The 27,871-nt window shown below is 38.7% G+C and overlaps 1 protein-coding gene across 1 annotated transcript; it reads left to right on the top strand.

Moving 5' to 3' along the window:
- The first annotated feature begins 14,195 nt into the window (after window positions 1-14,195).
- abhd15 (abhydrolase domain containing 15) lies at window positions 14,196-25,929 on the top strand. The gene is made up of 3 exons (XM_004075444.3): window positions 14,196-14,896; window positions 21,459-21,811; window positions 23,619-25,929. The coding sequence occupies exons 1-3, from the start codon at window positions 14,405-14,407 to the stop codon at window positions 24,226-24,228; spliced, it is 1,455 nt and encodes a 484-aa protein (XP_004075492.1). The 5' UTR covers window positions 14,196-14,404; the 3' UTR covers window positions 24,229-25,929.
- Window positions 25,930-27,871: the final 1,942 nt, after the last annotated feature.

Below are 27,871 nucleotides of genomic sequence, written 5' to 3'. Positions count from 1 at the left end.
GCAAACAGAGCACAGCATTAATGCTGTGCAGCTCTGTGTGCAAGCTTTCTGGTTCATTTGACACTGAACTGACTTAACACCAACCTAATCCTTGAATCAGCAGGATTTTATTTGATATTTCAAAAGGGAAAGAACTGTTACTAGACTGGTTGTTGCAAAACAAATAAAAAGATAGTGTCTATGTGTTTTCTGACAACCAATTATGAAAAGTATATTTTATATTGTCTTAATGGTTCAAAGCAAACAGAGAACTAGTCTGGATGAGGCTTTAAGGTTATTCAAATAACAGCTTTGGTTAGTCTGTATTTTTGTATCCATGGATAAATGGAGCTCACAAAGCTACTGTTTCTTAATAAACACCTGTTAGCACATTACATTTAATTATTAGGAACCAAGTTTACTGATTATTAACTACAAAATGTGTGTTTTTCTAGATTAGATAGTTACATCTCTGATTGTTTTATTTCGGTTCTTCTTCATTTTCTCTGTCGTGGATTTCTCCTGTTTCTATTCTGTGAAACTGAAACTTGTTATCCAGCACCTGCTTTATTACTTTCATGCAACTGGGCCAGTCAGTTTTTAAAAATGTTTAATATTATTGTCTAAAAACAAAAAAACAAAAAGAAGCTTTGTTCCAGTAAGGATAAATCATCTGTAAAAAAGATCTACGTAGATAAAATATTCATATCTTGCATCATCTCATAAAAAATGTGACTTCGTACAATATCTTGTTTTGCTCAGTGCCATTACAGTTTTCTCTCTGCCTAGACACTTCTGTACAGTTGGCTTGTATATTTTACTCTTCTGAGGCACACTTCTCCACCAAAATCTTTTTGTTCAGGCAAAACAGAAGTAGTGTTTTTAAATAGTGGCCAGTTTCAGAACCATATATGTTTTTAGACGTTTTATTAATTCAGAATTTGAGAAACTACACCCTGGAATGTATTTGTTGTTGTTTTTTATCTTTTAAATGTAAAATTGCAACTTGTGAGTTGTCTAAACCAAAATGCACAAAAATCTTATTCCTTTTTTGCCCATCAATGAATTTTCTTTTAAATGGACAATTTATCTTTTTCTTTTTTCTATTTGGTCTAATTTTAGATGTGTACTTTCAACCCTACCATTCCTGCAATCACAAAGGGGCACAATTCACTGCTTTCATGGGCTCGTCCCAAGTCTGGACAAATATAGAGGGTTGTGTCACGAAAGGGGATCCGACAGAAAACTAGAGCTACAATAATTAAGTACACAATGAACAGAACTTGTACCAGACTGATGATCTATTGACAGTTTCTTCAAATGTGAAAGAAAGAAAATATTTGAGAATTTTGAAGAGCTGTTGAATGAGGAAAAAGTTACAGAGAGCACAGAGTGAAAGAGGTGGCTGCTGTGGAACAGGAAGTAAAAGTTAGGAAGGATGAAGTGAGGAAGGCATTGGCCTGAAAGAGGAATGAAAGAATGTTGGTCCTGACAACATGTGCAGGAAGTGTTTATTAGAGGTGGAATCTGACCTTGACAAGATCTTAGAATGAAAGGAAAGGTGTAGAAGACTGTGACGAGAGCAGATGGGATGTTAGCTTGGAAACAGGAGGCAGAGCTGAAGGTAGTAGAAAAGAGCGTGTTGAGGTTCTCTTTATGAAAGGTCAGGAGTGATTAAATTAGAGGAACAACTCATGTTGGATGATTTGGAGGTAAATGCTAGGTTTAGACATTGAGATGGTTCAGACTCGAAGCGGGACAGTGATGATGTTTTTAAATGGCTGCTTGGGGTCAGAGCTATTAGGAAAGGAGGTTCATGGATGTAGGGAAGGGGACAGTGTGGTGAGGGTGGTTGGTGTAAGAGAGGATTAGATTCACTGTGGGGATCCCTAAAGGGAGCAGCTGAAAGGCAAAGAAATTTACAGCGGGGGGAAATTGTCATTGTTTTTTACTCATCATAACATAGTCCCTGCCTTCACTGGTTCTCTTTTCCATAAACAAGTTCATGCTCATGTTTGGTATTGTTTCCATGAGCTGAACAGTGAGTGTCCAAGAACACTCATGATTTTATGTACTTAGTAACTGAGCTGGACAACACTATGAATTCTCTCTCACACACACACAAGTCTGTCAACATTTAAAGTGATAGGTAATATTTTTGAATTTACATGAATTAATTTGAAAATTCATGTTGTAATTCATTCATATTACTTAATTGTTGATATGGAGATAAGGTCAATTATTTACACTGCACCTCACGTCAGACTCATTTTCAATGTTTTAAAAAAAATATTGCGTTAGTTTGGTTAAATTAGGTCCCTTTTGTTTTCGAGAGCTTTCATCTGCTCCTGCATGCATGCCTATGTGTGGCGTTCAAACATAAATGCAAAGGAAGCAAAGTTACATAAAAAGCCTATCCAAAGGCTTCCCCTGCATGTGCCTGCAGGAGATGAGCAGACAGGATGTGGACTGTACGGACCATGAGCGTTCTAAAGACTTGAGGCTTTCAGTGCATTTGACCTATATTCCAAAGCCATCCTGATGTTTTGATCTGTGTTGCAACTTTGTGACACACGTTAAATAACAGATTTTATTTTTCATGGGACAAGATAACAACAAAAGGAAACGGAAATGGTAGCAAATAAACAAAAAGTCTTTGACAAGAGACTTTTTTGAAGGTTTGACAGTTCCTGTCTTTTAAGGCAGAACTGTAAACATATGACACCACAGAACCTGGTGATTGTCTCACCAGAGGAAACAGAGCTGACAATCTCTAACATCAGGTTGAACCCTTGTGCTGTGCTAGGCACTTTACCATTGGGAGTTGGGTCATCTAGACCAGTGTTTTTCAACCAGTGTGCCGCGGCACACTAGTGTGCCGTGGGAGATGGTCAAGTGTGCCGTGGAAAATTGCCCTCATTAACTGATCTAAAAACATTTCCCATCTCCAGGATTTCAGCTCTGTGTTCATCCAAACAGGCCCTGATAAAACACTGAGGAGTTAGGAATATAAAAGATCGTAAAATACTTTTTCTTTGCGTTTATTTTATTTTATTAAAGACATTTTGATAAGAATGACCGTACCGCGATTCAGCTGCAGCTCCGGCTGTATTTGGGAAAAGTCCCGTCCCTTTAACTGTCTCCACCAATCATTCTTGAAGGCTTAATCACATGTCATCAGTCTGACCAATCAGAAGTGGTTAAAGTCTTCACTTCCTTGTCCCGATTTAGCTCGTAAAGTCGCTCAGTTCTAACAAAAATACCAGCTAAAGCTCGTCTTTTGCGCTGTAGCTTTCCACAGAATCCGGTATCAGACCGTGGAACAAGTGAACAAAACAATGAAGCTCCGAAAACCGATCTCCGGCCGTTTTATGCACTACATCTCCCATGATGCATTGGGTTGTGAGAGTGACAGGGCACAAGGAGATCTGTCGTTAGACATCTTGAAACCAACGAACACACATCGAACTATTTTTAAATCTTCTAACTTAACTTTTATTGAATCTTTTAGAAAAAAACAGCTGCAGTTTCCAGCTTTTTCTGCAACAATTATCTCAAAAATGCATGTGAGATTGTGGAGGGGCTGTAGAACAATACAGACTGAGTTTATCCTTCTTTTTTTAAATTTTTGGATGCTGGTGTGCCGCGGGATTTTTTTTAAGGTTAAAGTGTGCCGTGGCTCAGAAAAGGTTGAAAAACACTGTGCTAGAGGATGAAAACAGTAACATTTTTTGTAGCTTTACAGCCAAACGATATTCCATGTTATGTCCTGTTTCAACAGTATATCCTTTGCGCTATCTTGAATGACCCCACCCTTACTTTGACGTGTTCTCCCTACCATGACAAAGGTGGATAAAGGTGGAAAGATTTCATGTAATCCATGGACACCAGTGAAGATCATAAATCATTGAAGAAAAAAGGTTCAGAGCACTGTTTAGTGGGTCTAGATGACCCAACTCCCAACGTTAAAGTGCCTAGGATAGCACAAGGGTTACTAATGTACATGAGAAAGGAAGTTTTGTGGCATATTTTCAAGAAAAATCTATCTATCTATTTATTTGGTTTTTTTGACCCGCTGTATCTCTTTCAAGGTGACGGGGCTGCCAGAGACTAACCTGGCTGCTGGGACTTCTGAAGCATGTCTTTGGACTGTGGTGGGAAGTCAGAATGCTGGAGGTAACCCATGCAGGCACAGGGAGAACATGTAAACTCACACAGAAAGATCCCAATTGGGAACTGAACCAGGGTATTCTTGCTGTGAGACAAAAGTGCTAACCACTGCTCCACCATGCAAAAAAAATGATTATACAATTTTACCAATAAAACATGACTTGAATCTACCTAGAATAGTATGGTGTGTCTTGATTTTTGTCTTTTATTTAGTTATTTGGCTGTGGCTCCCCCAGATTCTCCACTCCCTGCCTGTGGTTCTCTGTGGAGCTGTCACAGCTGCCTGCACTTTAGTCCTCAGTTCCGGCCCGTCTTGTATTCCTCTCTGTGCTTTGTGTTTTTTTTTGTAGTAGTATTTTGTCCTACACCCTTTGCTGTGTTTTGTGTTAATAAACTTTGAATTTATTTTCTATTTGGCTCCTTGATCTTGCTGCAACTGAGTATCCCTCGGCTTGTCGACATAACACAATAACTGTACCCATCCATCTTTTTATAATTCCTTTTTAGATAGATTGATTTTTCTAAACTGTCATCGTGATGGAAAACGTCTATTAAAGGGAACTACCAAAAATGTGGTTTAAACTTGCATTTGGTCTCAGATGGGGACCATTGTGCTTATTGCTGTGTGCACTGATTACAAAGATGTTATGTTGTAGGATAATCTGCTTCACATGAAGCTTCTTTGGGCCTTATCAGATTATAAACAGTGATCGCGGGCAGTATTTGTACCAACAGTTTTATATTTTTCTGTGTGTCTTTAGCTGTAACTTGAACTTTCAGACTTTATCTGAAAAACATGCAAATTTAAATCTATTCTAGAAATATTTCTGAATGACTGTTATAATACAGGTATAAAGTACAATGAGAATAAATGTCTTATAACTTACGTAAACAAAACATAATTTACCTGCCAAAATAAAAGTAGTTCGGTAGTTTGATAGACTTTTATTTACATCTAGTCCTATGTAGTGGTACCAAAAAGCAAGTTAGTTCACCCATCAAAATTATCTATTGGGAAAAAACAAATATTGTTCTTATTGGAATAAGTTATCAAAAGATTTGAGCATATAATAAAATATCTGCACCTCCCATTTTCATTTGGAACTGCACACCCCTGTGAGCCTGCTGCTAATAGAGCACAAACACCAAAAAGCAAAAGCCAAAATGTTTTTTTCCGTTCTTCAAATCTCATGTGAATATGAAATGAGGACAGCGCTGAAGGTTTTTTTTTGCTCATTCTGTGGTGCCCTGTGGCTTTGAGCTTTTACCATTGTTGTCGTTTATCACATCATTACTAAGATGGTCTTGTGGTGCACGGCTTCCTTGTTGTGTAGGACTCTGTCAAAGACCATTTACTGTGTATTCACTCTTTTATGTTAGCACTTCCTTCCTACTATTCATTCGGATGCCACTGACCCCGTTTCAAGAGAACATGACGAGCAGTCATAAAGGCGTTGCTCCAAAAAAAGCTCCGTGGACTAGTAGACCAACTTCTTTAGTAATTGTGTAGGGTATATTTTAAACTCCAACAAAAGCCAAAATGCCGAACAAGTAAAACATTTCACCTCATTAAAAGTAAATGAAGCTTGCCATCGTGAGTTTCAGAATAACAACTGCCTTACTTTAGGATAAAAGTTTTGGGTTCTGTATTTCTGCAAATGTTGTTTCATTGGTACCATCAGTCTTTGGACCAGCAAATGTAAACAAGTGAGAATATAGGTGTAAGTGCAGAACCTGTGTTAAGTGAACTGAACAAAGGCCTCCAAAATAATAAAATCCTGAGTGAAAATAATTTGACTATAGTACACTCCGGGAGGCGCTACAGAGGCATCAGAAGCAAAACGAACAGACTAAAAAACAGCTTCTTTCCAAAGGCAATAACAATCCTCAATTCCCAAATGCACAGATAAGAAACAAAAAAACATTCCTGTTTATTTTGTCCACAGTCTGTCCACAGTGTCATCTATCTACCTCATTGCCACCTCTGCACTTTGACATGTCTACGCACAGTTTTTTTCATACGCAATTTTTGCACAATTATCTCGGCACTCACCAATACAGTTTACAGCTTATATTGCACACTTGTATATACTGTTTGTTTGCTTGTTTGATTTTATTATATTACAATGTTATCTTTACTACTTTTCCCTTCCTTACTGTTCTTGCACTGATGGTGATGCTTAAATCTCATTGTACTATGCACAATGACAATAAAGCCATTCTATTCTATTCTATTCTATTATGGCTAAAAAGCTGCTTCAGACAAATTTAATGTTGTTTTTTTTGTCATCTGTAATAATTGCATCTTATATCTCTAGCGATAGAGATTTTTTGAGTGTAGGACGGGTATATGGGAAACCAGGGTTTAATTCCCAAGGGGCACGATGAGCTTCATCCAGTGTTGGTCCTTGGGCGAGACCCTCATTATGTAGTCAAAATTCTGCATAACTGCCGCCTGATTTCATGTTTATCACCACTCCCTTTCTATTTGTAGATCCCCTTCTGGGTGATCTTGTTCATCCTGCTCCTTTTTCCTCTTTTGTTTCATTTATACTCAGTCTCCCCTCCCTCCCAGCTTTGACTCTCTGCCATGGAGTTTCTTTGTTCATTTATCCATTTCTCATCTTTCCTCTAATTAAAGTCTCACTCTTGAGGAATGGTTATTTCAGAGAAAAAGGCTTAGATTAGCTTTCCTGTTGATGAACTTTAAATTTAGAACAGTGGGGGCCAGGAGTTGGTATAATGCAGGTGAATGAGTTCAAGGTCTTGGTGCTTCACATTTCCTTGCATTTCAGACTCATTATCAAGTGCTTTACTTGTGAAAAAAACATATGTTGTTCTATTAGATGTGTCTATATATCTTTCTATGGAGGACAAAATGCTAATTTTCTTAGATAGATCTCACATACTATTGCCTCTGTGCTGTTACCTTTTTTTGCCCAGCATGGTTGCATCCCCACCCCTCAAAGTATTGGTTTTGAAAGCCCAAGGCGTTTCATTGTTGAGCTGCGATGTTAATATCTGCATTGTGGAAACATAAATAGGGCAGGAAGGTTGCAGCTGAGGATGTGGTCATGAGCATAAATATGAAGGTGCATAAGACAGCAACGCTGTGGTTAAATGTGCTGCTTCTGACTGCTATGAACATAAACAGTGAACTTTTTTTTGCTTTTGCTTTTTCTGAAAGCTACAAGGCCTGTTAGCGCTGAGCTGGGATTCCCATTTCAGTATGAGTGACTGTTTAAACCATTGTTTGAACATTCACCACAGAATGCAGCACCTTGGGTTTTCAGAAGGTGAAGAGGTCACGTTTATTTGGCTTGGTCAACACAAGATATACGTCATAAATGGAGTTAAAGGAAAGGCTGCATAACGCCATAAAGAAATGCCTACTTCTGAAAAACATTAAACTAAACGTGACTTTGCTTGCGGTTGCACTCGAGGATTTTGGCTGAACTCTAAAAACTCTGTGTTTAATGTTTAAAATGGATTTACAAGGAAAGCTAAATGTGTGAGCCAAAAACTGCTTTAATTCCCCTTAACCTCAGTCATCTGCATGAGGGTGTGGCTCTCAGACCAAAATTGCAGTTTAGTTCATGTGGTTAAACTTTAAAATTCCTGTATCACACGAGCAACAGTTCTCCAAAATGACTACAGTTGAAATATAGTAACACTCAAATATAATACAATAGTATTCTAAAGTAATTTAAAATACATAATTGGTTGAGTTGTGACTAAAATTACTTGCTACAACTTTGAAACATAAAGACACTTAATCAAATCCAAATGCAAAAGTCATGGTTAGATGTTACATATACACTCAACAATCACTTTGTTAGGTACACCTTGCTAGTACCGGGTTGGACATACATTTGCCTTCAGAACTGCCTTTATCCTTAGTGGCGTAGATTCAACAAGGTTCTGGAAACATTCCTCAGAGAGTTTAAACCATATTGACATGACAGCATCACACAGTTGCCGAAGATTTGCCGGCTGCACATCCATGATGCCAATCTCCCCGATCTACCACATCACAAAGATGATTTATTGGGTTGAGATCTGGTGACTGTGGAGGCCATTTGAGTCCAGTGAACTCATTATCATGTTCAAGAAACCAGTCTGAGATGATTCCAGCTTTATGACATGGTGCCTTATCCTGCTGGAAGTAGAGGAAGATGGACACACTGTGGTCATAGAGGGATGGACATAGTCAGCAACAATACTCAGGTAGGCTCAATTGGTAATAAGGGGTCCAAAACGTGCCAAGAATATATCCCCCACACCATTAAACCACCAGCAGTAGCCTGAACTGTTGACACAAGGCAGAATAAATCCATGCTTTCATGTTGTTAACACCAAATTCTGACCATCTGAATGTTGCAGCAGAAATCTAGACTCATCAGACCAGGCAGCATTTTTTCAGTCGTCTAAATCATGGAACACCAACCCTGTTCCTCGTAGGCTACTTCCCTGCTTGTTTTGCAGCATACCATGCTTTAGTAGAATGTGATTAGCTGGATTGAATCAGCCCAATTTCTGTTTGACTGAACACACCTGATCCAGGTGAGCAGCAATTACTGAAGCAGGATTAGCTGCAAAACAAGGATCAGGGTTGGTGACCCCTGTTCTAAAGCTTCATTTTGGTGAGTCTGTGTGAATTGAAGCCTGTGTTTTCTGTTCTTAGCTGACAGCAGTGCCACTCGGTGTGGTCCTCTGCTGCTGTAGCCCATCTGCCTTAAGGTTGGACGTGTTGTGCGTTCAGTAATGTTCTTTTGCAGACCTCTGTTTTAACCTGTGGTTATTTGAGTTCCTGTTGTCTTTCGATCAGCTGGAAGCAGTCTGACCATTCTCTGACACGTTCTGCTGGTTTTGTTCTTGGTTTTCATTTCCTGATCTTGTGCAGGTCTGCTGTGGCTTCTCCTTGCTGCTCCGCCCACTTACCTGTGCTTCCTGCTGGAGTTCCTAGCTGCATCCCGTTAGTTGATTAAATTGTCTGCCTTTTTAAGTCACCTTGTTTAATTTCTCTGCATTGGAGCGTTTTGTGCTGTTTGGTTATCATTTCATGTTCCTTAGTATTGATTTACTGACCTTTCCCTTTTTCCCCCCTCTTGTGAGGTGATTCTTTGTTGCTGTCATTAAACAAGTTTCAACTTGCCCTTTTTACGCCCAAGCCTTTTTCTGCGTCTGGGTTCTTGAACTCTAATCTGTAACATTTTCCTTTGACCTCTAACATCAACAAAGGCATTTCCGCCCGCAGAACTGCTGCTCACTGGATAGTTTCTCTGTTTCGGGCCATTCTCTGTAGAATGAGATGGTTGTGGGTGAAAATCCCAGTAGATCAGCAGTTTCTGAAATACTCAGACCAGCCCATCTGGCACCAACAACCACGTTCAGTCTCTTCAAATCTGATGCTCGGTTGGAAGAGCAGGAGATCGTCTTGACCGTGTCTACATACCTAAATGTACTGAGCTGCTGCCATGTGATTGGCCGATTAGAATTTTGTGTAAGCTAGCTGGACAGGTGTATCTAATTGGGTTAGATTAGATTAGATAACTTTATTTATCCCACGATGGGGAAATTCACTTAACTGCGGCGGCAAAAAGGACATTTGCAGCAGCAAAAAGGACATCAGAAATGACATTCACATTAAATAAATACAGCTACTAAACAGCTATACAGCTAATAAAGTGGCCAGTGAGTATGAACGCTGCCATAAAGGGGTTTAGCAATCAATCACACAAAAAATGAAAACAAAAAAAAAGATGGCTTACAGCTTTTATTGTTTATGTCATAAATTAAAAATGTTATTTATGTGGTATCCCGAACTCTTTTCTTCTTATGATGAGGCATTTAATTTCACTGTGGCTCCATGAATGTCATAGCTTTTTTTGGAATGCTCTCCACAACATCATGTTAATAAGTGATGGGTTTGCTTTATCTGGTGCCCAGCAAATGCATTTATCCCTTCTTCAAATCAAATCAAACTTTATTTATAAAGCACTTTTCCTATAAAAACAAAACACAAAGTGCTTTACATTAAGACAACGTCTTGCACTGTTTGTGTGTTTCCTATCCTTTTTGAACGCTGCTGATTATAAAATGAATTCTAATTAGCATAAAGACAGAGAGGTAAATAACTTTGGCAATAGGAGTCAGGGTCTTTAAATCCAGAACAGCACTGGCTGTTTATTCAGTGACAAACTTTGACATTTTACAGAAGCTGTTCAAATGGTACAGGTCTGCGATCCCAACAACATCACTATGCGCACAATCCAAACCTTATCTAATCAAGTCCGTTCCATTATCTGGTTCTAAAGTTCATGTTGCTTTGTTTATTTTTTTACCCTTGTCTCTGTTCATTGACGGAGAATGAATGCTTGTTGTCTCGATGTGTCTTTGTCTTTTGTGACCTTTTTGGAAACATTGACTCTGTTTGAGAAAGAAAATGGATCTGCAGGGCTGCAAAACAGACAAAAGACTTCATTGTGAGAAAGACAAACAACGTTTTAAATTTTAAACCTACATTTTTAAGTTTCTTTTTGCAGGCCTCTACAGACATGAACCAGGTGTAATGGAAAAATAACTAATCATTATTGTGTTTATTGAATGTGAACATAAAAACAGTGCATTTGCAAATGGCTTTATTCGTCTTACAAGTCTTGAGCGCGTTCACCATTTGTTTGTCTACTACTTTTTGAAAGTCATGGAAGGGTTTCTGGATTTTCTCAAAGTTTTTTTCACACAAGTTTACTGAATAACTTGATTTTTTTGAAGCACATACAAACACAATCTAAATTCTTCCAACCACAACTTATACAGTTGGATGACTATTTGACTTGCTGTTACACATTCAAAAATGCTTACTCCCCTAATAGTTGCATCAATATGTAGATTTTGGTTTCCCATCCACCAGTGGAGTGTTGGAGCTCTAAGAAGCTTAAAATGTTTGATTCTGCTGACTGTCTAAATACTCTTGTGAGTATTCTTGTTCAACCTTCAATGCTCCTTTTATCCTTTTCCTCAAGTATGATTCTAGGCATCAAATGAAGTTCTTGTCTTTATTTTCTCTGTCTATTTTTATGCCATCATATTTTTCTGTATTTTTCAATATTTTTTTCACCAAAATAAATTTTTAGGATATTTTAGAGGTAAATCATTTTTCCTAACAAAGAAAAAGGTTTTTGTTGTTGTTTTTTTAATAAAGCCCATCCATTCATCCATTTTCTGAACCCACTGAATCCCTTTTGGGATCATGGGGTTGCTGGAGCCCATCACAGCTACTGTTGGGTAAAGCGGGGTACACTCTGAACAGATTACTAGTCTGTTGCATGGCCACACACTCACACAAACACACTCAAATGCCAACGTAAGGACACTTTAGAGTAACCAATCAACCTATGAAGCATGTCTTTGGACCAAAACCCATGCATGCACGGGGAGGACATGCATACTCCACACAGAAAGGACCCAGTTGGGATTGGAATCGGGGCCTTCTTGCTGTGTGGCGAGAGTTCTAACCACTTCACAACTATCCAGCCCGCATTTATAAAAATCGTTATTTAAAAGTCATCCAGGCTGGTAAACCAATCATGTCAATTTTAAAAGTTTTGTAAATGAAAAACTAAATGTTTTTCAGCAAAACAAACAATGCAGCATCTTATGTGGGTTGTTTGTGTATTTATGCTGTAGCTGTCTTACGTCTGTACATTCTTTTTAGCTTTAATGAAGTGTTAGGAAAGGTTTTAACATGTAATGTGAATGTGTATTACTTTTTTAGCCATGACTCAGTCACCATATATTTAGACCAGAACATAAATAAACAGGCATTTTTCATTATCATGTGGTTTTTTTGTTTTTATCCAATTGTAGAACCGTGATGACTTTTTTGCATATGAGCCCATATGGAAGTGTCCATAATTTGGGAAAATTTGTTAATAAATAGAAGCTTGATTTGCTGAAGACAAGCTAGAGCTTTCTGTTTTCCATCAGTTTTGTTTGAAAAAATTGAAAGGACATCAAGTACATTGTCAGCAGTGTGGTGACCAGCAATTCAGACCGATTAAAAAGAAAATGTTTTTCAACTTCTGTCAGCGATGATGACTATTGTCACAGATCTGAATGGACTTCCAATCTTAAGCCTTTAATCAACTCCAGATTTTCCAAAAATCTAATACTCTCTGAAGGGGGAGTTTTGAAATTGTTTGGGTATAGGCATCTGCTGATTTTTTTTGATTTTTTTTTAATCTCTTCGGCAACTAGAATGTAAAATATAAGTGATTTGACAGAGTTGTAACCACACTTTTGCTATGTAATTGACAAATAGAGACGCTGAGACGATCCCTCACTTGTCTCCATCCTCTGGCCACTGCCTTTGTATCTGCCATTTGTTTTCACTTATCAACAGCTAATCCTCTGAAATGATGCGGCCCTGAAAACTGGAACAAATACAACCTGATCCTCTCCATTGTTGCTTCCTGCTGCGGGCACACTCTGTACATTCATCACACTATTAAATTAGGTTCAGGAGACAGCACTGCTGTTGTTTGGGGCTAGGCATATGAATATTCAAAACAATGTGTTCGTCAGTATCAGACGAACCTGATACTGCATTCGATGAGATTTAAAGAGTTGAAGACTAAGACACGGTCTATTTTAAACAATATTTGCATTTTTTTTGTGAAATTCCTTTTATCCAATTGATAACAACGTAATATGTAGCTTACTTATATCAGGTAATAAACAAATCTACTTTTACAAAGTTGTTTGAATTGGCCACCTTCTTTTTAGCCTTTACTTCCACAAAGGTTACAAAACGTCAACTCTAAAGGCCAGCTGCTGTTGTGCAACAGAGAATTGCTCACCAGGTTCCATTTATGGGGAACTGAAATCTACTTACAGGCTATTTAAGGGCAGGTAATTATGAAAATGTTTGAGTAAAAATATGTTTTGGCTGCTCTGAGTGCAGATAAAGAAGATCTTGCAGTTAAAAGAAAAAGACTGTAGCATCATAGAAAGCAGGGGCAGAATTACCATCAGGCAAACGTTGGCGTTTTTTAAGTGGGCCCCCCACTTAAAAAAATATCTAAAATAATTTCCAAGCCCAAAATATCCCAAAACACTGGGATGGCATAAGACTGCTCATGTGAAAAATGTTTTATCCTCGTCTCACCCCTCTGTAGAATTGGACTATTCCAACAACAGTATGTCAGCAAGCAGAGCGAAACTTTTAAGAGGTAAAACAAAGTGGTTCTCCGAGCAGCTGTGAAAATGATCGTTATCATTATATTGTTGATGTAATAAAAGAAAAAAGGAAAACCATCGCTCACAAAAGTCCAACAATGTAACTTGATCAACAACAAAACTATTGTGCAGAAAGAAAGACAAAACAGGAAAAAGAACAGAATCAAAGGAACTCAAAAGGAAGATAAAGTAATTCCAGAATGAGAAAATTGACAGAAAAGGAGAGGAAGTGCAAAAGGAGGGGCTACTAATGGTCATTTAAACATTATTTTTTTATTGATGCCACTTTATAATGCTCTGTTATGTTCCATCATTCTAGGAGTCCCCCTCCCCCCCCCCCTTTTTTTTAGCCAAACGTAACAAATTGAAGAAAATAAAAGCCTTTGTTCCTGCTAGAAAGTGAGTGGGTAATAAATGAACACCCACAAAAAATTCATTGTGTTTCTTCCAAGAAAAAATAATGTACATAAAATACATGTCTTAACATTTAAAAGTGAATTCAATTTTTAAATGCTTATCGAAACATTTGGATTCTTGACATTGATACTGTCTGAAAGTGGACCGGTAGTGAGGTTATTCAACAGATTTTTAACCATAGTAAGAATTGTTTTTATGATTAATATAATCTCTGCACATGGCCCCATTTTATTCTTCACCTGGGGGCCCCGAACTGCTAAGTCCGCCCTGACAGATAGACCACAGTCCCTGCTTCACCGGAGGAGGGTGATGGTGGTGCTGGGTGTGGGGGCGTGTCCAACATCGCACGCGTTGATTACAGTCTCTCAGCTGTTGGGCGTGAACGCACTTGTTTGGCGTGCTCTAAAGTAGGCCAGCGTGCACGGATGAGAAGCTCTTTGTCGGCTCTGGATGAGTGGAGCGTGGATAAACATATTCACCACTTAGTGGATCTGACAGCGGCTCAGAATGTGAACACACTTGCGTCAACTTTAGCTTCATCAAAGTGAGTCAGACAGCGTTCGTGTTCTCCTTGTTTTTCCAGCGCTAACCGTGCCAAATGCTGGGATGGCTTGTGGCTTTGTGTGCTGTGGTCCTGGTGATCTTTTTGTTGCCGGGCTCCAAGTATTTTGGCAGCCAGCGCCGGTGGGATGCTTGGTTTCAGAGACAGGAGAAAGAGGGGAGCGGAGAGCGGCGCGCCTCAGCCGGGGCTGCTGCTGCGCGCGGCGCCGTGGAACTCGTCTGCAAACCCTCCGCGCTGGCGAACTACCTGAAGAAGCACTGCAGGACTTTCACTGATTACGCGACGTGTGCGGGCTGGACGTGGCGGTTCAGCGTCTTCATCCTGAGCGCGTTCGAGCTGTGCTGGCCGTATTACAGCCCGGTCCAGTTCGTGCGGGACAACCTGCAGCTGAGCGACGACGGGCTGGTGGCGCTGGACTGGGCTGTGCCATCCTACCAGAAGAGACGCAGGACTTCCAGTCATTCCAGCAGCCCGGTCCTGCTCATCATCCCCAACTCTTTTGGGAAGATCACAGGAAACTTGTTAAAGGTAAAATACGCATTGCCGGCTTCTACTCCAAACTTGAACTGAAAAAAATACCCAAACATCAAAGTGTATCTGGTGGCGGAGCTGGCACATTTCAGGTGGTTTAGCAGAGATTTCTATGCCTGATGCCTTTCCTGACATAACCCTGTATTTTATCCGGGGTGGGGTCTGGCTAAAGGGGGGACCCAGAATGGGGACCCCTTGTGGCCACATAGTTGGGCAGTAGCAGCAGGGGTCTTGCCCAAGGACCCACACTGGATGAAGTTTCCTCCCTTCTTCCCCCATAGCCTCACCCCTGATATCAACAAGTCATGATTCATGTTGACGTTTGTTTGATAAAATGCAGTTCAAAAAGTGGTAACAGGTTGTAAATCCACACTGCGTTCTTGCATAATCACGCTACTTTTGGAATGGGCATTGTAGGCATTCAGCCTACAAATGTCACAGTGGTCCAATGCTTTATTTTTGGGGAGAACCAGAAGCGTGCTGTCTTTATTCCAGCGTGACGCAGAGTATTCCACATTGTTATTGTCTCTGTCAACAGTTGGTCAGAAAGTAAGACATTTATTTCATGCCTAGGTTTTTAAAAATACAGTCTTTTGTTTTTCCTTTGACGTCTTTACGTTTAGCTATTTTGCAGATTCTTTTGTCCAAAGGAACTTAGATCTCCTATTCTGAGAGCAATGTGGGTTTGCATCGGCCAAGGATAGTCAAACTTGGGATTTGAACTCTCCACCACTGGAAGTAGCAGATGCCTGCTTGATGCACATCCTCCTATTTTTTCAGATTTATGTTGCAATACAAACATGACTTCATTTGTGTATTTTGGACTAATGTTTGGGAGCAGCACAATGTCTTTTCTCATTTAACAGAGGGGATTAGATTCTGGCATAACACTAATTTAATCTTTGACACACTTTGGACTGAATGACTAAATTTCCTTTTTAAAGACATTCAGTTCCCTTTTCTCACGGTTCCACTTAGCTAAGTTTGACTGATCAAGAAACGTTTTGGTAAATTTAAGATATTATGGTGGTGTTGCATGTTGCTGTAATATCTAATGTCATTTAGCGTTTTTAACCGTCACCTTAATTCTACAAAAAGTTTCGCTGTCTTTGTTCTCTCCCAGAAATGGGGGATGGACCCCTTGGGAAACCTTTTGTTTTTTTTTTAAACTTTTAATAATAAAAATGAGGACATTCACTTCAACAATAAAAATCAATTAAAGCAAATGTAATCCTTTAAAATTGAGAGAACGAATCAATGACTTTACCTTCTGAACACCTATTCTGCATTTAAGAACTATTTCATCTTGTTAAAGTAGCAGAGTTTCAGTGATTGAAAGGAGACGGTGCAAATCAATTGTCTCTTCTGAAAATGAATGAAGCTTGTTCTAAAGCCAAGGCCACCTCATTTAGAAGAAAAAAGAACAGAACAGCAAAAGGAAAGGGAGCAGATGCAACAGCAGCACCAGTCTTTCAACTGCTCTTTCAGTAGACTGACAGAGGTAATTGAGTGAGGGATTACAAAGCAACGCTTGACTTGTGAGGCCCGAGAGAGCAAAAGCTGCGCCACACGAATGCCTGATGTATATTTTTTATCATTTAGGGCATCGACATCATCGTGTCATACTTCTGAGTGCAAGTTCACTGTCACTACCAGCAGCACTAGTGCTGCAAAAACATGTCTATTGGTAAATGGCAGCTATTTCTTTGTAGATTTTTTTTAAATAATAGAACAAAAATAGTTGCATCTATTTTTCGTTTGAAGTCAATTATGGTAGAGATTAGAACGTGCTGCCAACCGGTTGCCTTTGAAAGGGCGCCATATGGGAATGAATGCAAATTAAGAGCGCCTGTGTCACTGATTACGCCCACAGCAGAAAATGGTCACAATGTGAGCAAACACATCAGGGACGGGTCAGGGAGCATCTATTTTTGAAGGCACTTGTGCGTCTATGCCACTAGCATAGACGCACCAGATTCTCTGGTCTTCCTTTCTGGATAACACATTTCTGGAATTTCTATTTAAACTATGAGCCACTTTCTCATAAATTGTTCACATTTCAGCTCGTGATGAGTTTTTGTTTCCCTCCATGTGGCATGACTGTTGTTTACTTGATGATCTCCAGAGATGGAAATCGATTGCTTAGTTGTCTGGAAATTAAGGGTGTAACGATTAATCAACTTAATTGATGAATCGATTGCTGTTGCTACGATCCAACCAGATCAATCTGTGTGTGGCAAATAATTAACTAAATTGACCTATGATATTATAAAATTGTTTCAAAATGAAAAAAAAGGCATTGGAAAACTGTCTATTGGAAAATGCCATTTGGATTGATGCACGATGGTCATTTTTACGTTATAGTAAATTATACCCAAGTGCATGACAGCGTACAACACACAGGTGATGGCAGCAAAAAAAAAAAAATAAATTCTTGTTTACACACATTTAAATTACACACAAGAAATTTTAAGAATCTGGAAAACTTCACCTGCACTGTTCAGTAACCAGGTATTTATCTGAGTCACACTGGTTGGTGTTTTGGCTAAAGATGTCCTGGATGGATTTTAGGTCAGTAAATTAGATCGTTCTAAATGAAACAATATCAACTTTTGTCAATCACAAATTATGATATGAATGAATCAACCGGCTTCCTCCCACCGTCCAAAAACATGCTTCATAGGTTGATTGGCAACTCTAAATTGTCCATAGGTGTGAGTGTGAGAGTGAATGGATGTGTGATTGAGGATATTCCACCCTGCAACAGACTGGCGACCAGTCCAGAGCATCCCTTGCCTACGCCCAAGAGGCCGGGATAGGCTCCGGCAACCCCGTGACCCCGAAAGGGAATAAACGGTTAAGAAGATGAATAAATGAATGAATAAAAGTGCACTCCTACTGGAAATGAAGAGTGTTTCTTCTCTCAGTGTGCACATTTATGACAGCAAATATAAATGATAGAAAAATACATGTCGGTACCATACTTTGTTTTCTTTTATACATATATTTATCATGTTTTACAACATTGTGGCCAAAGAAACTAATTGACAAAATCATGAAAGTTCTGTCAACTTATATTTTAGAAGACAAATTGAAGCTGATAATGGGCTCCTGTCATGACTATGATAGTAACCCAACCAGGAGAATAAATAAAGGATGACCGTAAAATTCTAAAATTCTTTTTGCTTTTGAAAGGGAACCCCTCCCAGCAGGAGCTTGAGGGGTCAAGTCTGTAGAAAAATCACATCCCCTAAAGTCTAGCATAATGACTGTGGCAACTCTGCAGTGTGAACTAAGTTCATTCAAACTCACAAACATGGCAACTACGCTTTTGTGAGGCCTCTGATGTCAAAACACAGTGTCCTATGTGAAAATCAGCAAGAGGGACTTAAAAACACACACACACACACGCGCTGCTTGCGTCATTGGAATGCAAGTTTCACCTTGTTCCTGCCATTCCCGAAAGGCTCAGCTGTTTTTACACTAAACTCTTTTGTAAATATGTGCTCTTGGAGTGCTTGCGCACATTTTGTTTCTCCAAGTGTGCTCTGCAGTTAATTGTGTAACAAGTTGTGGCAACACTGTTCATTGTGTGATTTATTGTGTATACGAAGAACAAAAAGTTGCTGCTTATTCGAAACTGAGGCTTTGAAGAATTTCAACCTTTCCTCATATTTAGTCAAAAGAAAACCATAAATGGTTAAAACATATTTGTTTTTAGATTAATTCATGGAGTAAAAGAAAATGCCACTTTTTAAATGTAACTGTTTTTAAAGTATTTCTCTTAACTCCTTAATGTCTGAATTCATTTCTGGCTATACAAAAAAGAACTTGAGTTTTTGCTTTCAACTAGGTGATAAAGTAAGATACTTTTAAGGCAGAAGTGGTTTGATGACAATAGGTGTCGAGGGGTGAAGTCCCTAAGAGCTGAATTTTTAAAATTACCTTTTTTTCCCCAGCTAATCAGCTAAATTCCATGTACATTATGATTGTTGCATCATTCATATTCATATATAGATAGATATGGTAATAATCCATTTTTTTTGAGATTGTAATCACACTGTCACAGGGTTTTAAACTGATTAAGGATGTTCTTTTATATTTGCTTCTGATTATTTGGAGAAGAGAGGGCTTTTGTAATAAGATGCTCTGATGCCTTACAAAATGGCTTTAACTGGATGACATCCTAACTGAACTCTATCAGAGACAGATTTTTGATTCATACTAGTCGAACTACCAGTGCCATCCAAAATGCTTAACTCCCTTATAGACATATAAAGCGTTTGACAGCAAATATCCAGTTTTACATTTTTTTAAAAGCCTTGATTTTAGCTTTCTTTTAAATATGTTTGTTAACATCCGAGTGCCACTACTGACCGGCGAGCATATCATTTCCATGACACTCACAAATATCACTGTTCACTCTGATTATAGAAAATGTTTTTTTTTCCTAATGTTTGGTCAGTCCTTGGGAATGATTCCACATACTGAGGAGCAGATAAAACAACTTTCTGCTCAAAACTTTTCCTCTTAGCAGATGACTGAAGGAACTGTTTTTTTTCTGCCAGAGAATGAGATCATAGGATTTCATTACTGTTTCTTTTAAAGATATGGTGAGATAAGCTTGTTCCATCATTGTGGGATATTTGAGCTGAAGAATGGCTTTGTAAAGTTTTGTGGTGTGCAGCGAGGACAGGAGGTGTTGTCTAGTCTGGAGTCCCTTCTAAAGGAATTTGTCAGTAAGCTGACATTTCATAAACTCCGGTGAAGGCGCTGTTTGTTTTTGTTCCTCCACTGAAACTGAGAGTAATACATATGTGTTCCAAAGCAAATACTTAAACTTGAGATGTTCTTTCTTTTGTGGAAATGTGAAATATTTCAGGGTGGCTGTGCTTGGATTAGATGCCTTTGAGCACTTTGTAGAAATTATCTGATTTTTGCTTATTTTTTCAAGTCAGTTCATTCTCACACACATTGGGAAGTGTGTCATAAAAGCTTTAAAACATTTTAAACGGTAACTCTATTTATAAAGCTGAATGTAAATTTCAGCAGTTTCTGTTTAGCAGAGATTCATATGCAAGTGTTGTCATACCTGAGTAACTTGACTACTGTGTGGCACGATGTATTCTGGCTTCTCCTTGAAACTGGCTATGTCTAACTGTGCAGTCTAACGGAGCTGTTAAATATTTAATGCATTGGTGCTGGCAGTCCCTCTGCATTTTTCATATTTAAAGCGATCAAAAATATTTTTCATAACCATAATGCTGTCTGAGAAAAATACTTTTGTCTCATTTTTCTGCTTGGGTGTTGACATGAGAATCAAGTAAAATTAAAAAAAAGAATCTTTTTTTGTAGACTTCACTGGGATGCCATCAGAAGAACTGAGTAATGTCATACTTGCATCCCATCTCTGTTTAACGAGCTCTTTGGTGAAAATTATTATTTCAATTAATAATTTTAGTATTATTTTTATATTTCATTTGAATTTAAAAAAAATATTTCATTTATTTTTATGTTCTATTTTCATTCATCTTCCAATCTGTTTTTATCTCTTTTGGGGTCACTGGGCTGCCGGAGCCTATCCCGGCCACAGACTAAAGTCACTCTGTAATTTATCACTTTGAAAATTTATGTCACAATTTCTTATATTAAACTATTGATTCATTTCTGTTGGATTATAGAAAATATTGTTTTCCTAATGTTCTATCAGTCCTTGGGAATGTCTCCGCATACTGAGGAGCAGATGAAAAACCATCCGCTCTAAACATTTCCTCTTAGCAGATGACTGAAGGAACTGTTGTTTTTCTGCCAGAGAATGAGATCATAGGATTTCATTACTGTTCAACTCTTGTGTCAAGTTCACTCCCAGTGTTATTCAAGGGCATCTAGAGGCTGCTTTCTGTGAGGCCTATCCCAGCTGAGTTTGCATATAATTTGGGCTTTCATAGAGGTCACTGCATTACTGCCATAATTGGTTGGACATTTGCAAAATGAAGATCTGGTTTCATTTCCACACTAAAGAACCTCCCTAAAGCAAACTTTGCTTTACTTTTTCTAAAATTTGCCATTTTTAACTTTTGTACTTCTTTTGCCATATTTGGCAGGGATTGTTTCCTTATTCAGATTTTTTTTTCTCCTTGTGTCTGACAAAAAGACTGAAGCCTGATTTTTCTGTGCTTTGTGAGTATAAACAGAGACATCATGTAGACTCACAGCTATCCTCTCAACGTAGTTGTTGTAAAGTGTGGTAATTCACCTAAGAAAGATCTAGGACGAATATAGTTGCTTTGTGTTTCCACATGAATCAAAAGGCCACGGAGAAGGCATTAAATCAGTGCTCTTCAACAATTACAATGAATCCCATTGGTCTCAGGGCAAACCCTCTACAAACGGGCAACCGAGTAGGTTTGGGAACTTCTGACTTAAGCGAAAAAGAATCTGATCAGTAAATTAACTTCTTGAATTATATACCCGTCCAACCAATTTACTGTACCATCCTTTAACACTTGAGATAGGCGGCCATCTGTTATTTATAAATGTCCCCCTCTCCTCTCTGCAGTTGTGTGAAGTGGCGCTGTCACATGGATACCTACCAGTGGTCTTCAACCGCCGCAGCCAAAACGCCACTCCCCTCACCACCCCCAAGCTGCAACAGTTTGGCGACCCCACCGATCTGCGCGAGGCTGTGCGCTACATTCGATACCGTCAGCCAGCAGGGCGACTGTATGCAGTGAGCGAGAGCTCTGGATCTGGCCTCCTCCTCTCCTACCTGGGGGAGTGTGGGTCATCCAGCTATGTGACAGCAGCTGCATGCTTGTCTCCTGTGTTCCGCTGCCAGAGCTGGTTCGAGAGTGGACTGTGCTGGCCACTACAATGGGCTTTAACTCTGTACCAGAAGATGTCCCTTAGCAGGTAAGAAGGGGGTTGAACATTTGGAAGGAACTCTGGGATCAGTCTGTTACATGTGTATAATAAAATGAGAATTAAGTGATTTTTTTTTTTTTTTTTTTTATTCATCTAATTTTCAAAATTTCATCCAAAATTTTCAAGTCGCAATAACATTTAAAAGAAATCTACTTTGTTTTTATGTCTAAAAAGAAATTCTGCAGATGTGCCGGTTTGCTGTCTGTGGGTTCTCCTTTTTCGTTTAGTTTTTTCGCCATGTATTGTAATTTTCCATAAATATTGCTTTGGCAAATATTGGGAAAAAAACACAGAAACACTGTCCACTTTAAAACGATAACATTGGTCATCAAGCTAAGATTGTTGTAGATGCATAAGATTTTCCTTTTTTGTTTGTTTGTTTGCAAATAAGCATTCAGTGAAATGAAATACAAGTGGCTGAGTTTTCTTCTTCTTGTAGCATGATGCAATTTTCACCTATGTGTGGACATTTCACCTACGCGTGAAATCCTAGCTGGGTAAGTTGATGTGTTTACGTCTGGGAACTGGACAAAAAGGATACCAGTACCAGTCTTATGCCACGTTCACACCAAACACAATTCATGCATCAAATTTGCATCGGCCACCTCTATTTGGACGCACAGCAAATTTCCCGTTGGACAGATGTCCAAAAATGTGTTTGGAATCTTGACGCGCCTCACGCATATGGGAAGAGCCAGGGCCAAATGTTTTTAGACTGATTTCTACATGGAGCGGTGTCTGTATGTATCTCATTTACAATACAGAGACGGCACAGATGATGTTTAGAGATCTGTTTTTTTGTTTTTTAAAAGAGCTTCTCAAAAGCATCCATAATGACATCTCCATGTCTGGGTTCATGAGATCATTCAGAGATTCTCGCAGTACAGTGACATTTAACATCTACCGCAGGAACTGCATCTGAATTATGGCCGATTTCAGAAGTGTTTCCGTGTCTCTGTGACCCAGTTTGAAGACTTGCTGTCCTAAGAGGGTAAAAATAAAAAGAATATGATTAGGTGATGTCTTTGTTTCAATTCAAATAAGAAAAATATCATACAGTTCAGGACAAGAACAATCTGATTCTCCCTGTGCTGGATTTGGATTTAACCTGCTGATCGCATCATAAAACAGGTAATGTACCCAAAGCTGAGTCTAGTTGACACAACGCATCTTCTTTATCAAAGAATGGCGCAACACCAAAATCGCACCCCGATGCTCAAATCGCACTGGACTGACGCATCACGTCTGACGCTCAGTTGGCGCCGCAGTTCCTCAGGTCGCGTCTGTTCATTGACTTAACATTGAAACTGGATGCCCTTGCCGCGCCAATCACGTTTGGTGTGAACGCAGCTTTAGGGGTCAGAGGCAACCGACGCATGATCAAAACTCTAAATAGACAAGCTCCAAACAACATGGATGTAAAAAACAAACTTATATTTAGCTGTGATGGTGGAATACCTGCCTCTGCTGCCATAATGCAGCTTACATCATTTAAGATATGGGTGTTTTTATCCCCCTTCCCCCTCACCGTCTTCCATTTTTAAGCACAAGAATAAAAACAAAAGCACTCATAGACCATTGATTGAAGACAAGAAAAATGAATTGAGTTACTACAGCAACAGATGAGCTGTTTATCAAGATATTGATTTTTAGTGGACGTTGTGACCCAGTTGAAGTTTGTCAAATCAAGGCCATTAGAGAACATGAGGCCTGTTCAGCCTTTGGAAATTGATTTACTGTTTGTTCACTTTTCCGTGTTTAATCTCTGCGTGTGTGCTTGTTTTGCATGCTGCAGGTACAGGACAGCTCTGGCTGCTACTGTGCAAATGGAAGCCTTGTTTTCCAGCTGTTCTCTGCGTGGTGTGGAGGAAGCATTATTCTGTCAAACTGGGACCAGCAGTTTCAGCATTACATCAGGTGCCTGGGATGCTTATTGGGAACGCAATGAACCCCTTAGAGATGTAGACGAGGTGGCTATTCCTGTTTTGAGTGTGTGTGCAAAGGATGACCCTGTGCGGGGAGATGCCCAGTCCACTATACCTTTGGAACTCTTTGAAACAAACCCCCATTTTTTTCTTCTTCTAACTGAACGAGGAGGTCACTTGGGTTTCTGCACCCAGCCGGAGAAGAGAGCCTTTGATCTGGGTGCGTCTGCTTCATACTTTGGGATGGAAGGCTGTGTTTCCAACTGGAGCCACAGAGCTGTATTTGAGTTCTTCAGGGCAACAACAGACTTTTTCAGCGTAGAGGAGAGGTCGAAGCAGCTCGCTGCAAAGAGACGGGGGCTTGGGGGTGCAGCTGGAAGAGCTTTCCGGCATCGCAGTATCAGTACATGTAAGCGAGTCCCTGCGTGTTCTCACAACATACATGCCATTTACAACTGGCAAAGGTCCTACACACGATGATCGAAGCTAAATGGAAAATGAAGTTTTGAACGCTGTATGTCCGCAATGTGATGGGTATTAAAAGCACTCTCAAATGCATCTTCGGTTTTCTTCAGTGATGTATTCAGGACTGTAAATCTGTGCCTCCCCGGACATCAGCTGATGAGACATCACTGATAGTAATTCAGTACAAATGTGCATTGTCATGTTTGTGCACAAAACAAACGTTAAGAAATGCTGATTCTTAAACTATGTAGCACTAATGATGGCCTTAATTTACTTTATCTATTTGAATAAAATAAACAGTATTTTGTGAAACAAAATTTGGGAGCATTCCATACTAAATCTTTCCATTTGCACCATCGAACATAGCAATTTAATTTACTTGTGGAAACTGCATACAAATGTTGATGGTGTGAACATATTACCATTGTTGATTAGGTGCGCCATAGTACAATGGTGCAACTATTTCTCTTTGATGTAAAAAAAAAAAATCACATTTTCTTTACTCCTTAGTTTACAACTGCAGCCAGTCCAGTTTGTTTGTTTTCTGTGAATGTATATTCAAATTATTAGAAAAACAAGATTTTGTCGTATCTTGAGGAAACATTCACTGATGCCCCCGAAAAAAAGACATTGTGAAGGCGCTGTTCTTTTCTTTAAGATTAAGTCTAAAAGTTCAAGGACTACAGGTCAATTCTATAATCCTATGTTTTTAGTCATGTGCAATTGTTTATCCCAGTTGCCTTGGATGGATGCCTAACACTGGTGCTTACGATCTACCAGCCTCCCTGTGAGTCCAGTGACTCCTCCTTCTGATAGCTGAACACACCTGATCCAGGTGATCAACTACAAGAAGTGCAGAGAGAGTTGGAAACAGGCAGGGTGGTAGTAGATCTTGAAGATCAGAGTTTGCTTGGGTTATAACAGATTGTGTCTTTTGGATTTAGAAAATGAAACATTCACATCATTTTCTTTGCAACAGCTGAAATGTAAACATTTCAGAACTAGTAAAAAATGTTAGGGTTTAGAGGTACTGACTTTTAAAGTAACTCAAGTATCTATTTGTATATCTGAAATGCCTGATGGAAATTAATGCATCAGAAAAGAAATACCCAACCAACAAGACTTGTTTTTCACTGAAGTTCACAATAAATTCTGTTTGGGCATTCATGTTTTTCACCAGATCCACTTTTCTAAATATCTATTGTTCTTGCTCTATCAGTTATGTTATCTAATTTATGATCTTTTTTTCCGTTTTAAATTCCAGAGTTTGTAGTATGCCCGTGCCTTTTTACTATTGTTTTACAAGTGGCTGTAAAATTTGATTGTGTTTTGTTTATATATTTTTCTTTAAAAAAAAAATAATTGGAGGTAAAGTAAAAAAAAAGGTTTGTAAAACACTTGATGCCAAGGGGAAACTCCAAATAAGTAAGTTGGCAAAAGTAGTAGCTTTTAAAATAAAAACTTGAGATTTGAACTTTCAGTAAACTCTGTAGCTGAAGGCATTTTTCATTTTCTGTCGCCTCTCAGACTTTAGGACCTTTTGCCTTTATCTGCTCAAGAGATTAAAGCAGTGGGGCCCATACTGTTACTGTGTCAATCTTCAACTCTCAGTTGAAGACATATTACACTTTCTGAGAAACATTTTTCCTTGAAAAATAAATATTTGTACTTTTTCTTGTTTTTTTTTGTCAATAAAGATTGCAAATTGAGTAAAAAGTTTGCAGTTTGTTTTGCTCTAAAAACAATTGACCTTCTGATGCATGAATTATGAAAGCCACGGTCAAGTGTTTTTATCCTTCTCATGACGTGAAAAAATGTTCACCTTGATTTTTTTTTTTTTTTTTTTTCTTCAAAAACTATAATTTGTTCTCAAAGTTACAAACTTGTATTCCTTTGTAAATCTGCAAACCTTCACACATTTTAATGCTTAGAAAAATATTTGAACAATTTCTAGTAAATGTTAACACTGTCTTACAAAAAAGTCCTCTCCTGCATGTTGTTTACAAAGGTGGTACATTTTTAATGGAAATAAAACTGAGTTTTTAATCCTCACCCATTAGCCATATGGACAAAGTGTTCTGCTATCCTTTTTTAAAAAAAAATAGAAAGTATTGTCATAGTTATAGGTAATTTGTATATGATGTAGAAATAAATTAATTATCCAAGTATTACAATAAGGAAAATTTAAAATGACAAGAATTTGTTGACACTTTATTGATAGACTTATTTTTTTTTCCTTCGGTGTCGACATTTCCTGTTATTGCAAGCTTGCTGCACACTATGCACCACATATCTCAGTAAAAATGCGATCTCTAGTCTTGGCAAATCACGTCAATCATCCTTATTATAGCACACTCCCCACAGCTACTTCATGCTGAGTGGACGTGGATGTGTATGCTTGTCTGTGTGACTTTCTCTGCAGTGTTTTTTATACCCACCGAGTCTTATCCAATTAAACAGCTGGAACATAACTGTGTACACAGACACACACTGTCTGCATGCATCTTTGCCTTTGCACACACACGCATACACACACATACAGTCATCCAAACTTACGTGGTATTTTTGCACATACCCATTATCTACAGAAGACTTCACAGTTGCATAGTGAGAAATAACCTCTGACATGAACTTACATTTTTTCTGCATATTTAATACCTTCATTCAAGGAGCTTGAGGGTTAAATATACATTTATGTCAAGATAAGAATGGATATTTAAGATTTGTTTTGTTGGAAATAAATTTTTAGGATTTATTCCTTTGTTCTGTCAATTTATGGTTGAATCCAGCCAGCATGCAATGGTGTTGACGTTGGTTTTGAGTTATCAAGGTTGCAGCCGTGGAATGAATACAAACACCGCATACTTCCACCCAAAATAATTTTAGCAAACATCAGTTAATGATTGAAAAACCTGTGTAAGTAGAAGAATAAGAAAAGCATCTGAACTATGTTGATGAGTTTGATGCATTTTGACAAAAATAAGGACTGGGGAACTCATGGGCTCAAGATGCTTGAATACATAATCACTCCTCCACTCTCACAATTACCAGTATAACCAAGAGTAAATGTTTTTGTGATGTATTACAACTCGGCAACAGTAGTGGTCTTGTTAAAGCATGAAACATAAAGTTCAAAACAGGTTGTTTTTTGAAGGCAACTCCACATTCTAGCTTTGGTCACCCCAAGTTGGGGTCACTAGTAAACGCTCACCAGTGCAGCAGTGCTGGATGAGTTCAGTTATCAGTTAATTTTTTTTTTTATACTTGTCCTGTTCAACAGCTAAGCAAACAGATGAGAGCAGAAGGCCTCTTGTGTTGGACAAATGTTACCGTTAAAAAAAAGGGTTGTGAATTTTCTGACGCACAAAGTGTATATTTGTATAAACCCCTTTTGTAATTTAGGCTATACTTTATTTATATTGGGGGGATAAAAGGATGATGAAGGGGGGGGGGGGGTAAAATCATAAAGCAGCATATAGTTGCTGGATGTTTATAATCATTACTGTCAGGTGTGGATGTATAACAGATCTAAAAGGGGCGGGGCCTGTCCACACACACTCAAATATTACAAACATACCTGTTGTCTCCAATAATGTTCACATACAAATGTGCCAACATGTACACAAAACAACTACAGTTCACACCCACTTACTTATGC

Source organism: Oryzias latipes, chromosome 13 (genome assembly GCF_002234675.1).
Source record: "Oryzias latipes chromosome 13, ASM223467v1".
Taxonomy (NCBI): domain Eukaryota; kingdom Metazoa; phylum Chordata; class Actinopteri; order Beloniformes; family Adrianichthyidae; genus Oryzias; species Oryzias latipes.
Note: the sequence above shows the minus strand (reverse complement) of the source record. Positions and strands in the feature narration are given on the sequence as shown.